Here is a 13,338-nt window from a genome sequence, read left to right on the forward strand (position 1 = left end):
TCGAGCTTGTCTTGGCTCAGGCGTGATGTCATCACATATGAAAAGCCAAGCTCTGAATGTGCATAAGTCAACAGCTCCAAGGTACTTGTAAGAGTGACTCTCAGTCCTTCAGCTGTTGATTCACTCAGGAACTTCCCCTTCTTTGCATGAGCTTCCCACTTATTCAAGAAGTCCAGGAAATTCACAAGCTCCTGCGCTGCAGGTGAGTCTGGCTTCAATGCTTCAGATGGGAAACGTGACGTCATTGTGGTGATCAAGGACTCCATCCTCCTGTAGAAAAGTAACCATAATTGGTTTTAAGTTTGCTGAATTGACGGTATCAATCATGAAAATGATGTGACATTGCAGATAAAGAAAATGCCAAAAACATCTAAGCATTGAAAAAAATGGCAATACTATATTGAATTATAGCCACAGTAGCTGCACTTCGACGAAGAACGTGAAATGCAAAATAGCCCATGTGCTGTACAACATGAGTGCCCTTTAAAAATCCCTAAGTGGTGATCTCGTATAACCCATGTCACTTTTGGATGTTGGAATAAATAGGCCTTTTACAAAGGGACAGGATAAGAATGCGAAAGCAAGCGCAAGATGATAATTTCGAATATCAATAGGAGGGCTGAATTAGCAATACACACCAGAAAAATATCTGTGTTGCTGCAATGTTTCCACAACGTTTTTCAAGCTGGGGCTTGTAGAGATGCAGGCCTCTTAGAGTGTCCGAGCTGAACAGCTGAAAAGCGTAGGACACTCTCATCTTCTCGATGTTGTTAGGCTCAAGATGCACTTTTGTCAGTCGGGGCATTGCCTTCAGTGTTATATTGTTTGCGTCTAGATTGAGGGCTTCCTTAAGTGGCTCCAGGGATACCTATATGAAAAAATCAAAATGAGGACGAACAGAAATGACCTATTACATCTTGTGTTGTGATGCAATGCAAAATAAAAATGTTCATGCTCATATGAACCACAAGCGCTCAACACAATTTATAGCCATATTATAGACAGTCATGCCTGCGCCAGGGCGCAAAACATGGTGCACCAAAGCTATAGTGATGCCTACCATTGTTTATTATGAGAAATGAACTTACTGTTCCGTCTGGTGTGTCGAAGGTTGTTTGCAGAAGCCGATTGCGAAGGTTCTTCACCAGATGAGGAAAGTCCGACAGGAAATGTAGGAAACGTTTGTTGTTCAATGGGTGGACCCTCTTTGCTACTATTTCCTTTGCTGTTGCCTTCACATCCATCACTCGCCACATCTTCCGATTCCATGGCGCAGCATCACATGTCACATAATCAACAAACAGACCGGCTTGCTCAGCGAGAACTGTGGCGTCAAGGATAATCTTTGCAAGAAGATCTCCTTTGATGTTGGTATGGGTTGCAAATGTGCCCAAGATCTGAGTCCACTTTCCAACTAAAGGAACGAACATAACCACAAGCCCATGATTTGACAGCAGATGTACCTGCTCCTTCGGTGTGTAAGGGCCCAAGTCCACGAAGCCAGCAACTTTGCCAGCACTGTCAACGGAGAGGTGCTCGGATAGAGACATCTCGTCTACAATCAGCCCGCCGTGACACCTGAAAGGGTCCATTACAGAGGTTTTCTTCTTCAGTGCTTCCAGCATGTTCTGATTGAACCCAAAACTGCCCATGTAATTTGACAAATACTTTCTGATGGTACATCTGCTTGGAAGCACGAGGATGTTTTGTCTGCGTATGTATTCATAAAGCCTAGGGCTTCGCATCCTCAGGCGAATGCACTCAAGCATCCACTCTTTGTCGTATGACATGCCTCGAGTGCTATTTCTTTTTGCAGCTTGAAAGCACTGTTTTACAGCTAGCTGTTGCTTAGGGGTCAAAGATTGAATTCTGTCCTGCAGAATGCTCTCGGCGGTGGCTGCAGCAGCTTTCTTCATGCTAGCGATAACACAACATAGTGTTTTAACCTTTGATTCAAGTCTCTTAGCTTTTTTGTTCGACGCTCGGAGTTTGCACAAATTGCTGCAAGTAGTTTTCGTCACTCGGCATTTCAGGCGTGACTTTCTCGTCTGTAGGGTCTTGCGGAGGTACTTGCAGTGTATGCAAGGCAACCCTGTAAAAAAATAGAAAAAAATTGATCCTTAAATTGCCTTACAAAATGTGATACAGTACTCTTTAATATTTCTTGTCACATGATAAAACTTGCTGAAGCAGGTATGACGATATAAATTGCTTATTTGGGGTAGTTTTACTTAAATGTATCACCTGTGCTCTACATTTCGTGAAATAAGAACATTTCAATCTTACCAGCATCTGGTGATCTCCCTGAGCAGTTCCCACTGAAGAGGGTTCCTCTTCTTGACTGGATTTGTGCATGAAGAGCTTTCGTGAGCTCACACGCAGCCACAAACGACGCTTCCGCCGCTCCACAGCACACAGGAATGTTTGCAGCACTTTGCAAGAGCTCTGTTGCTTCTTGCACGGTCATCAAACGACACTTATTTACCAGCTTTTCTGACACAAACACTTTACACTCGACGCTGTCCTGGCTTGAGCAATCAAAAAACACGGCTCTGTCGATTGCGAGCTCGTTTGAGCGGTAGTCCAATGTGCAGGCCACGTATGACACTCCAGGAAAGTTTGGAAATTCATGCGGTGCCCATGACTTCGAAGGAAGTGCGAGGTTGCGAAGATCAGCTAGACCAACGCAGTCAGCACTAGCATCGTTTCCTTCTTGTCCTACTGCACCACGATCAATGTCGTCTGATCGGGTAGGAGATAAAGCATCCGTGCGACGACGCTTTATCTTCTTTTCAGGAGTCACTATTTGTCGTCGTTTCCTCTCTGGCCTCGGTGCCGGTGTTTTCACGCTCAGGTAGTTGGGCAAGTTCGGCAAGATTGTCGGCACCGCATCGGGGGAAAGAGTTGGTGATCCTCTAGGAATTCGCAATTCAGCACCATTCACAATGTGCACATAGTCTCTTATTATGAAACGCGACTCAAAATGCAGCTCACACACTGCACAGTCGACGTCGAGTGCTTTGTCAGACTTGTGTAAATTCCGTTGCCAAACCAGTCGCCGTTCTTCGTCAGCAGGAGCTTTTAAAAGGGAGAGCTTGCGGTTATGTCCAGTTCGAGCATATCCCGTCTTGCACCCTGGCGCGTAGCAGTGATTTAGACGTCGCTTGGGAGGCATCACAGGTGAAGAGCGGGCCAGCAGAGATTTCTCGGTAGGAAGAACTGCCAAAACCAAGCACAACAACCATTCACAGCAAGCAAGGGTCTTCAAGTGCGGGCGACGACAGCGCCGCCGCAACTTTCTACACAAGCGGGGGCCTCGGCGAACAATAGAACCGGTCTCCGCTCCTTCCACTCAAAACATTCTAGTACACTCTAGCCATGGGCTGCGTTCCAATACTCTAGACGTCTAACAAGACGTCTAGTGTGACGTCTAGGAAGCAGTCTACATGTCCATGTATTGGAACTTGTCTACTGCTCACGCCGCCTCGCGGCATAATAATGTAACTAAAGCTTATGAACAGTTGTACTACTATTTTTCACAAACTGAGCAATAACGATAATTAAAAACGTGTTTTCAACAAGTTTACACATTTCTTCTGCAAAGACTTCGCGCGTAAACCGGACTGGTGGATGTGCCTATCGGTCAGTCTACTTGTAGCAGACGGGGCCGCTCTCCGAAGACGACGCTAAAGAGATATGCGATTATTCTTTTATTATTGATGCTCAACTGTACATGCTCCTCGAACGTGCTTGTCCAGACGGTCCTGTAAACATAAGAAAGAATACGAAAGACTGTAATCAATATGCGCGAAATGCGATACGGCTAATATACACTGCAACAGGAAAACACATACGTGACATTAAACCTGCTGTCTGCCGTACGTGGCACTCGGAGACAGCGAGAGACCTAAATACAGCAGCGATCTTTAATCCTGCAAAGACTAAAATCAATTCGCAACATGCCGGTGTATTTGTTCTGAGTGTGTAAAGATAAAAAAGAATGCACGCGAAAGAGTTGATGCAACTAATACAGCAACAGGAGAACACATTTGTTAACCGTCACGCCAGCCGTCTTAACGCCCGTCGAGGAAACCAACGACAGCGACGAGTATTCTCTAAAATCAAGGTGCTAATTAAGATCCGGCATCGTCAGATGCCGGATCACGTAAACATGCCTACAGCGTCCGCTGCTGTAGCAAAACTCTCAACTGCACGATTTTCTCCTGCGTGATTCACTGCTAGGAATCGCACGTCTACGAAGATTAATTAGCCACTAGTTTGCGTACCAAATAACAATGTAATGACTCACGTTTTTCCTTTCCTATACTCCGTGTACAGTCCGACGCCCGCAAGAGCCCGACTCGCTCATCCGCGTACATCAGCTCCGCCATCTTTAGACAGCATGTTAGCCTGCATCAATGTGGACTTCGGCGAAGCAGTCTTATGAGACTGCTTCACCGAGAAATGGAACGCGTCCCAAGATGGCGGCTGTCCGGCTAGACGTCTAAGTAGCCGTCTACTTGGGAGTATTGGAACGCAGCCATGGCTGCGTTCCATAGTAGTACAACTGTAGTAGTACAACTGTTCATAAGCCCCGCCGCGGTGGCTCAGTGGTTAGGGCGCTCGACTACTAATCCGGAGTTCCCGGGTTCGAACCCGACCGCGGCGGCTGCGTTTTTATGGAGGAAAAACGCTAAGGCGCGCGTGTGCTGTGCGATGTCAGTGCACGTTAAAGATCCCCAGGTGGTCGAAATTATTCCGGAGCCCTCCACTACGGACCTATTTGTTCCTCTCTTCTTTCACTCCCTCCTTTATCCCTTCCCTTACGGCGCGGTTCAGGTGTCCAACGATATATGAGACAGATACTGCGCCATTTCCTTTCCACCAAAAACCAATTATTATTATTATTATAAGCTTTAGTTACATTATTATGCCGCGAGGCGGCGTGAGCAGTAGACAAGTTCCAATCAAGGAAGTTATTAAAACTTCATAACCTCCTTGGTTCCAATACATGGACATGTAGACTGCTTCCTAGACGTCTTGTTAGACGTCTAGAGTATTGGAACGCAGCCCATATTGTTACTCCGCTCATGGTTCGCTGCATGGTTCAGGCGACCTAGACCAAGTTTAACGAGTTAACAGCAATTGCAGCGTACTAACCTGGCAACCTCGCAACTCCCCCAGCATGGCCGCGCGCTTCGTAGTGCGCGTCAAAAAGCTGTACGAGGAATGGTGCTGCGGCTTGCTTACGTGCTGTGTTGAATTCCTTTCTAGTTCATGCGCAAAATGTTCGCGATGGTGCGCGCACGAAGATACTTCCAGGTGGTGGTGAATCTTGTGCCGCTCATTACGTATGATTTGTGTTTGTGTGAGCCGAGATCAACGAGGTTTGTTGGCGAGGTTCAGCAAGGTTTGTTTTGATGTACAGGGTATTATAAAACATGCATTCCCCATGCATTTTAGCGTTACCTGGAGTCCCTTTAGTAAAGTTTGCACCATCGTCACCTCCTGTCTTCTCCGGCGGTCAGATCTCGTTGGTGTTCCATACAGGAGACGAGGCAGAAGGGAGACGACACTCGCACAGAGTGCAGCCCATGCCTTCTGTACCGCTGCCTGTTAAGATCGGAATTCTGTTTGAATACAACGCAAAATCTGTAACAGACTTCGTTCCGAAAGGTTTAATCTGCTTGCAACGAAGCACCAAAGCGTACATACATGGAAGAATTTTATGCAAGAGACATGTGGGATAAGTCGCACTCGGAGAGCACAGAGTATTGTGCAAGGTGATGATGGTAAAGAGAAACGTTGGAATGCGGTTTGCTCGCGTACAGCTTTGGAAATATCAAAAATTCGGGCCATATTCTGTAAAACAAAAAATTGACAACCAGTGCATCTGCACAATCACAAGCATGTCAGATTATAATACAACCTGCCACTGCAAAGTTACAGCTGGTTTCATAGTTGACAGTCATTTAACTTGAGCAGTTATGTTTGTTAATGCCTGCTTTTTATTTCTGCCATAAATTCACTGACGTTACTGTTGTACCCACTAGACAAATAAAAGTATCATAGCTTGTAAATAATGTCTCAGTCATACACAATGCAGCATTCAATACCTTTACATCTTTTCACACACTCAAAGAATGCAGATGAAAAAAAAATAAACAGTACCAAGACCTCTGCTCTTATTTGCTGAACACCTAACAGGGCAGCCTTGATGCAGTACTAGGGGGAACTTGGAAAAAAAACATGTTCAACGTAGTGTGACATTCCTTGTGTGCTGCGAGGTTCCGCGTTCCACGGCGCGGCGTAGACGGAGACCCAGATGACAGCGGCATCATCAATTACCCAGCCATGCACTTTGAGTGACGACCAGAACGAAGGGACCCGCCGCCGTGACAGCGGCATCATCAATTACCCAGCCATGCTCTTTGAGTGACGACCAGAACAACCGGACCCGCCGCCGCCGCCGCGGGGAAACAGGCTTTATCCTCCCCAATTTGCGTGGCCGTTCCAGGTGCGGCCCTCCCGGGCACATTCCAGGACAAGGGAGCTGTCAGCGGGCCAGAGCGCGCCGTACCACAGCCGACGCTATGCGCTACCGCGAAGACAACATTCTTTCCCTCCTTCCCCTTTCGACGTGGGCTATCGCCGGGAAGGCACCCACAGCTTCCCGCCGTGCCTCGTGAACAAAAGCGCATTCCCAGAAGGGCCGTGACGGACACCTGTCATGGCGGACAGGCAGTACTCGCCAAGAATGTGGAAAGACAGGCGCTAGTGAATTAGCTCCGAAGAGAGAGCCTGTGTATACTCTCACTTGAGAGAGAGTGGTGGCGTTTTTGTTGTTTATTTAGTTTGTATTGTTAACAGACTCTGGGTTCGAGGCTAAGCCCAACCCAAGGGGTTGTCCCCATCTCGCATGTTATTTTGGATTGGAGAATTGATGCTTTGGGCGGGCCACTGGAAATGACCGCCCTTAGTCCTTTGTTAATCAAGTGCTTAAAAGCACATGTAAACGGATGCAGTCCAGTCTGAGCTGGGGCTCCATGCTTAGCATGTAATGTGATGCTACTTAGGCACTAACCTGCCCGGTCGATGAGTAAAGTAGTGCAAAGTTTGTTCTTTTGTAAATTCAGTTCTGCTTTTTCCAGTTTAACTCTCTGTATATGTATGTTGTAAAATTATGCTCTGCTGTCATCATCTACAAGCTCGCCTCCTGTTCATCTTCCAAGCCGAACGACACTAGAGGAAGGGTTTGTGAACCATCCTCGAAGAAACGGACGACTATTGAAATTCTACTGCATACACGCTCAGGACGACATCGTTCGCCAAGAGGGCCTTCAGCGCCGAAGCCCGTCGGCGTGCAGCTTCTGCCAGCAACCGCTCGAGCCCAACTCCGGAGCCACTCCATCGCCCCCATGAAGTCGTCGGCACGTAAGCTCGGACGCCCCAGCCTCTGATGTATAATCTTAATCATGTGTAATTATTGAATATACCTGTTTGTTTAAACTGAGCCATACGGTGTCTCTTTGCCTCTCCGTCCCGTGTGGACCTGCGCATTATGGGGGTCATCACAGTAGTATCAATACAGTGATTTTGCATGAACAATGTTGGAATAAATGTTCGATGTCACTCTTCATCATACTTGTTATCTATAGCACGACTGTGCATCTGGTGCAGATCCCTTCAGAAATAGCATCCCTCATAGCCTACGCCACTCTGGAACGTTAAACCCCACAAAACCAAAAAATAGAACCTTCAGAAATGCACATGGGCGTCTGTGTAAAAGCTGAAATGTGCACCTGCTTTGCATTTCTTTAACGCGAATAAATGTTTGAGTACTTGCTGAACACTTCAGTGACCTTAGCTTCAGAAACATTTTCTGCACTGAACATTGCACTGGTGAAGAGTTGTTGCATTACACATGTAAGGTGTGTTTTAAGGAACTTCAACAAAGAGATTCTTATTTCTTCTACTACAGTCGACAGACATTTACCTTGCGTGTCATGCATAATTGCCATTTATCTGACATAAGGCATGACACGAGATCTTTGCACGGTAATGGAACGCAGTCCTGACTTTTACACTGCGATACTGCTTTATAAACATGCACGTTGGCCAGGTTCATTCCTACAATGCACTGGTGAAGCAACCCCACTACTATCACTGTATCAACAGTTGTTGAATGCCAAATTTTAATAATTTAAAATCAGGAGTATTTAAGAGAATATGCAATACGGCTAGTTGGAACAGCTGGTACTCTGTATTTTGTAATAAATTTTCGGCATGTGTAAGACCCCCAGGTATCAAAATTATTGAGGAATCCTCTTCTGCAGCGTGCTGCATAACCCAAGTGCGACTTTGGCTTGTAAAAGTTTATTAATATTAGTTTATTCCTGTTTCCTTCATTCCTTGCTTTGCACTAAATAATTGTCATTAAGTTGCCGGGCAGACAAAGGGATATAATCGAGGGGCTCATTATGACATATACACTGACTGTTCATTAACTTTGGATCCCTTCATGTATGTGTCGTTACGTTGATTAGCGCAATTGGAAATGGTTGTTATTGATGCTGAAACAAGATTTGCTTTGTAAGCAGTGCTCTAACATATGCCCCTCTTGCCCTCTCTGTTATCCTTCTAGCCTCCTCTCTCAGTCTGAGAGTGACATATTTCTTCAAAACGAACTTGATCACTCCAATTACATGTGCTGGGTTCTCTTTATAATGTTCTACTTCCTTCAAGCTCTGCTCATGTCGTTGGCAGAACTTCTGGAAGGACTGTATAACCAAGCGGTCAACGTTTTTGTGCCCTTGCTCATCACTGCAGCGGAAAATGTGCTCCGCAGTGCACAGGGTGTGAATTACGAGCGCTGAAGGCATGATTACGCCTCCATTATTTCTGATGAAAATAAGGACACTTGCGATGTCATCCTGTACAAGCATCTCTAAACACAAGGTGCAGTTTATGCTCTTTGAAACAACCCTCACAATAAAACCACCTATGTAGGTCACAACCTCAGTGCTAAAATTGGTGAGTCCATAGCCAAGACTGCTGTAGTCATGGTCAGTTATGGCAATAGCAATGTACATATCTGGTGACTCGCCAGCTTCATCATCGTTGCTTCTGTGCAGACGCTCCTGGGCCACTGTTGCAATTCCCTCAAAATCTGGGGTAACATTGCCGGTCGTCACAGGCAGCACATCTGCATGCACCAGTAGGCTTCTGTATGCGTACCGGAACTGCAGAGCCGAAGGGTTATTGTTCCATCCCCCTCTCTGGCGGATGCAGCTAAAGAACATTTCAAAGTGATCTTGACTGAACCGGTATGTGCAAATGTAGCTGTAATGAAAATGAAAACACCATGACAATTTGCAATTGTTTTCCTGCCTTGGCAAACAGAATGAAGAAAACATATCTCCATTCGTAGTTCCTTGTTAATGCAACGAAGCGAAATAACAGTGAAAAGCATATTCCAGTGAGTTCAGTTTCTAGTAGTGCTCAAAACGGCACAGTTATTGCTTAATTGTTTGTTTGATAGCCAATAAGATTCTACTCTTAGTCAGCTAAGCTTATTTGCATCATGTTTCTTGCAGCCATGGTAATTGGAGAGCCTTCTGCTTTCATTTCTGATAATTATATTTTAATCAGTTTTTGTTGTTGACTTTAATAGCTTCATTTTGAATTCTATTTTCATTGAACGCTAAGATATTTTGCTACAGTGGTATTTACTACTTATGCTTCCACCACAGTGGTAAAATGATTGGATTGTTTTGCATTTTTATTGCATTTTTGCTAACTTTCTCAACTCTCCACTGCCCTCATTTGTAACTGCAACAACATGAAAAATACTTTTCTTCTCCATTTCCTTTCAAGAATTGCAGCATGCTTATTCTGTAACTCTGTGCTGTCCTACTGTGGCTCTGTACTTGACTTTTGACTATGTTTGTTATGAGCAACAATACACTGGGCTAGAGTTTGGACTGGCAGGTATTTTCTGTTATTGCCTTAATTATTCAGCGATAGACTAAAACTGCATGCTGTAAGCATGTCTAATAGGATAGCATTATTTCTATAAATTGGTTTTAGCACATGTTTTAGAGGTGCTTTCCCGTCATTGTCACCTTGTCATGCTTTCACTGTTGGTGCTTTCAATACGCTATATAGTTAGGACAAAACGCATTGCCTTGAAACTGCATGAGGTACCTTCAGCTGCATGGCTCAGCACCATGCACAATGCCCTACGGTCTTGCACCCTTTTTATTAATAAAGCAGCACTGAAAGTTTTCATTCATTTGGATTGTGCACTTGTGTATTGACATGCAGTAATAGTGTATGAAACACAATATGCAGTTCTACCTGCAAACAGTGGAATCGAAGAGCTTCTGGGCGAGTTCTGCAATGCTCTTCAACGAGAATGCCAAACTTATGACAGACATTCTCCGCCCCGAGATGCATACGAGCTCACGAGACGGAAGACGCAGAGACATGAGCTTTGTAGATAGTTGGAGCATCGTCTGCTTCTGAAAATTGAATGTTGCTGCTCGCAGCGGTGCTTTGAAATCCATTGCAGTTGAACTGTGCAAATTTAATGTATCAAAGGCCCTGAAAGAAACATCAAAAGAAGATTGCATTACTTATGCAAACGAGAATTTTACTTCAGAACTCACCGATCAACATCAGCAATAAATTCTGCGGTTCCACCGGACCCATTGAAGTTTTGTATTCCAAGCTCCTTGGCAAACTTTAGGCTTTTGCTCACTGATGCACTGAATGTTTGTGCAGCCAGTCGCACTTTCATAATTTGTCTGTAGTACTCAATATGTGCCCTCCGGAGTTTATTTGCTGCTCGAAGACCTTCAGCTTCTTGCAGGTCTTGCAGCCTTTCAATAAAGCCCCATTCGATTGACTGCAAAAGACAATAAATGTATAAGAGGTGAATCACACTTTATCAGAGTTGAATATCTTACTCCATATTCATTGCTGTGCAGTGTTTTCTTATCGCCCAGGAGGTTTCTGAGCAATTTTAATCCATGGGCAGCATCGAATACCAGGGACACGGTCCTTGATTGGTTGCAGTGATGGGGGAAGGCCGTCGCAAACTGCTCACTTGTGGCTTCATGGATCCGACAGCCAAGAAGCTTGCCCATGGATACATTAGCAGCTAGAGCATCGCATACAACAGCAACGACATTCAGCGAACATTGTGTCAGCTGCTCGATGGCCTCATTAACTATATTTCTCAGTTGCTCCCCACTGAGTCCATTGTTGAGGAAATATCCAAAGGGAATTTTTCATGGAGCTGCCACGCCAACTGCCATGAGCACGAGAGCATCTCCAGCTAGTGAGGAGTCATCTGTGTCCAGTGGACTCTGACTGTTCCCCAAGTCAACGTAGCCAATCAGTTTCCCTGTCTTAGTGTCCATCTCGCACCTTTTCCTAATACTCATTCCGTCTAGCATCAGGCAGCGAAGCCGCTCTCGTTCATTTTTTGTTTCAAATAACGTTTTGATGTGATTGAGAGCTTCACTTGTAAACCCTGGCCATGCATCAATCACTTTGAGCCAGGTGCGAATGGTCTGCCTGCTGGGCATTGGGAAAATGCTGGCCACATATATGCCCTTGGAGACTGATAATACAGTGTAGTGGCAAACTTCCTCATCTTCTCACTGTATCGTCTTTGTGATGGTGATTTGGGCTTGTTAGAGCGCCAACTTTTTACAATCTCTCGTGGCAGTTCTCCAAATGCCTCCAGTGTTTCTTGTCCATTCGGAGAAATCAGTTGTTTTTCTTTCATTTCATTTAGAAGGCTTTTGAGGTCAATCATTCGCTTCTTTTTTTCTTTTAACTGTTGTGAGGCTGAATAAAGTTTTCTTCGCGCAACAGACAGCTTTTTCTTGACTGTCCACAGTTGAGTTCTTGGAGATTGTGAAGCAATGTATGGGTGATCGTGGCTTACTCCTTTCTTTTTGCTGGAGCTTTTCAGAGACTGTGTTGTCTGTGGGCAATAGAATACTGTGTCAGCAACTAAGCTTCCATAATAATCTGTATATGCATACCTTATGTTGCACTTTCACTGCTGCTTTGGCTGGGCTCGTTGCACCTTGGTCCTCGCTGTGCATCCTTGAACTTGCACAAACTGGTGTAGCTGTCTGCTCAGGCAGAAAAGGTGTGTCAGAGGAGACAGTGCATCATCTGCCTTTTACATGTTACCTGCAAGCACTTGCGTGGAGATTTCCATGGTGATGCTGCTACTGAGCTGGGGGTTTGTGGTGCAGACATGTCCTGAAGCAGAAACAGTTTTGACGCGAGATTCTTGCTATTTATGTACAGCATCTCACCTGCTTTCGCTTGCGTAGGGACTTTCTTGTGGGAGTGTGCAAGTGCTTGCAGGGGGATTTGGGTATAGGTGAGGTGACCGGTTGGCTGAGATGCGGCCTCACACTAATGGCCTGAAGTAGGAACATTTTCACTACTGGAGACACCAGCAATTGGATGCATGAGACACCAATATTCGGATTCATTCTTTTACCTGCAAGCGTGGAGACTTTCTCAGTGGTAACTGAGCTCGCGAGGAGGGTGAGGACATTGTCTGTGAACTGGTTGCTTCTGGGCTTGCGTGCTCCTGCATGGATATGCCCTAAGATAAAACTTTTGTTGTCTGAAGCACTGGCCTTTCTGCTCACTTAAACTTACCCGCTTGCGTTTCTGTAATGACGTACGTGGCAGAGACTGAAGTCCTGAAATAGCACCGCAAGATGTGCTTGCAACCATGAGCTGAGGCACTCGCTCTATTATAACTTATCACCCTATGCACACAGACTTGGTGAGACACCACGACTGACCGCTGTCAGAATTCTGTTTAATAATGTAGACATGCCCGGCACACAGTCTCTCCTGCATAAGCCCTCCCGTCTAGTGCACCACTCTGAACTGCTGATACACAGCGGATTTTATTTAATTATCATAAACTTGATTCTTTTTATGTTGAATTGCTGCCTTTACTTTTGTACTGACATACCAGTTGCTAAATTTTTAATTGTAACTTAAATATCTAGCGTTTTGTTGAAAAGTTATAGTTTTCTCTTTTTACTTATATTTGGCTGTAAATGCTCTAGACATCAGCTAGGCTCAGCGTAGTTTTTATAACTTACCCGTAATGAGCATTACAAGTTTCACACTGAATGCAGGTTCTACTGGACATAAACAGAGCACAACCACAATTTGCACCTACCTGCTCACTCTGTACATTTTGGAATATCGTTGGCACTGCGTCTGGTTTTAAAAAGTGCCTGGTGTGGCCGCTGTAAAAGCATGACTGCTCGAAATGTCTTGAGC

At 45.2% G+C, this 13,338-nt stretch overlaps 2 protein-coding genes across 2 annotated transcripts; both read right to left on the reverse strand.

The window, feature by feature from the left end:
* Positions 1-8,564: 8,564 nt before the first annotated feature.
* LOC144098212 (uncharacterized) lies at positions 8,565-10,598 on the reverse strand. The gene is made up of 2 exons (XM_077630711.1): positions 10,360-10,598; positions 8,565-9,342 (listed from the first exon to the last, which is right to left on the reverse strand). Exons 1-2 carry the CDS (start codon positions 10,566-10,568, stop codon positions 8,565-8,567), a joined length of 987 nt encoding a protein of 328 aa, XP_077486837.1. The 5' UTR covers positions 10,569-10,598.
* A 77-nt stretch (positions 10,599-10,675) lies between these two features.
* On the reverse strand, positions 10,676-12,764 carry LOC144097575 (uncharacterized). Its single transcript, XM_077630248.1, has 7 exons — positions 12,697-12,764; positions 12,533-12,625; positions 12,342-12,452; positions 12,214-12,285; positions 12,060-12,152; positions 10,971-11,998; positions 10,676-10,909 (listed from the first exon to the last, which is right to left on the reverse strand). The coding sequence occupies exons 2-6, from the start codon at positions 12,587-12,589 to the stop codon at positions 11,555-11,557; spliced, it is 777 nt and encodes a 258-aa protein (XP_077486374.1). The 5' UTR covers positions 12,590-12,625; positions 12,697-12,764; the 3' UTR covers positions 10,676-10,909; positions 10,971-11,554.
* Between the last annotated feature and the right edge of the window lie 574 nt (positions 12,765-13,338).

This window comes from Amblyomma americanum, chromosome 7 (assembly GCF_052857255.1).
Source record: "Amblyomma americanum isolate KBUSLIRL-KWMA chromosome 7, ASM5285725v1, whole genome shotgun sequence".
Taxonomy (NCBI): Eukaryota; Metazoa; Arthropoda; class Arachnida; order Ixodida; family Ixodidae; genus Amblyomma; species Amblyomma americanum.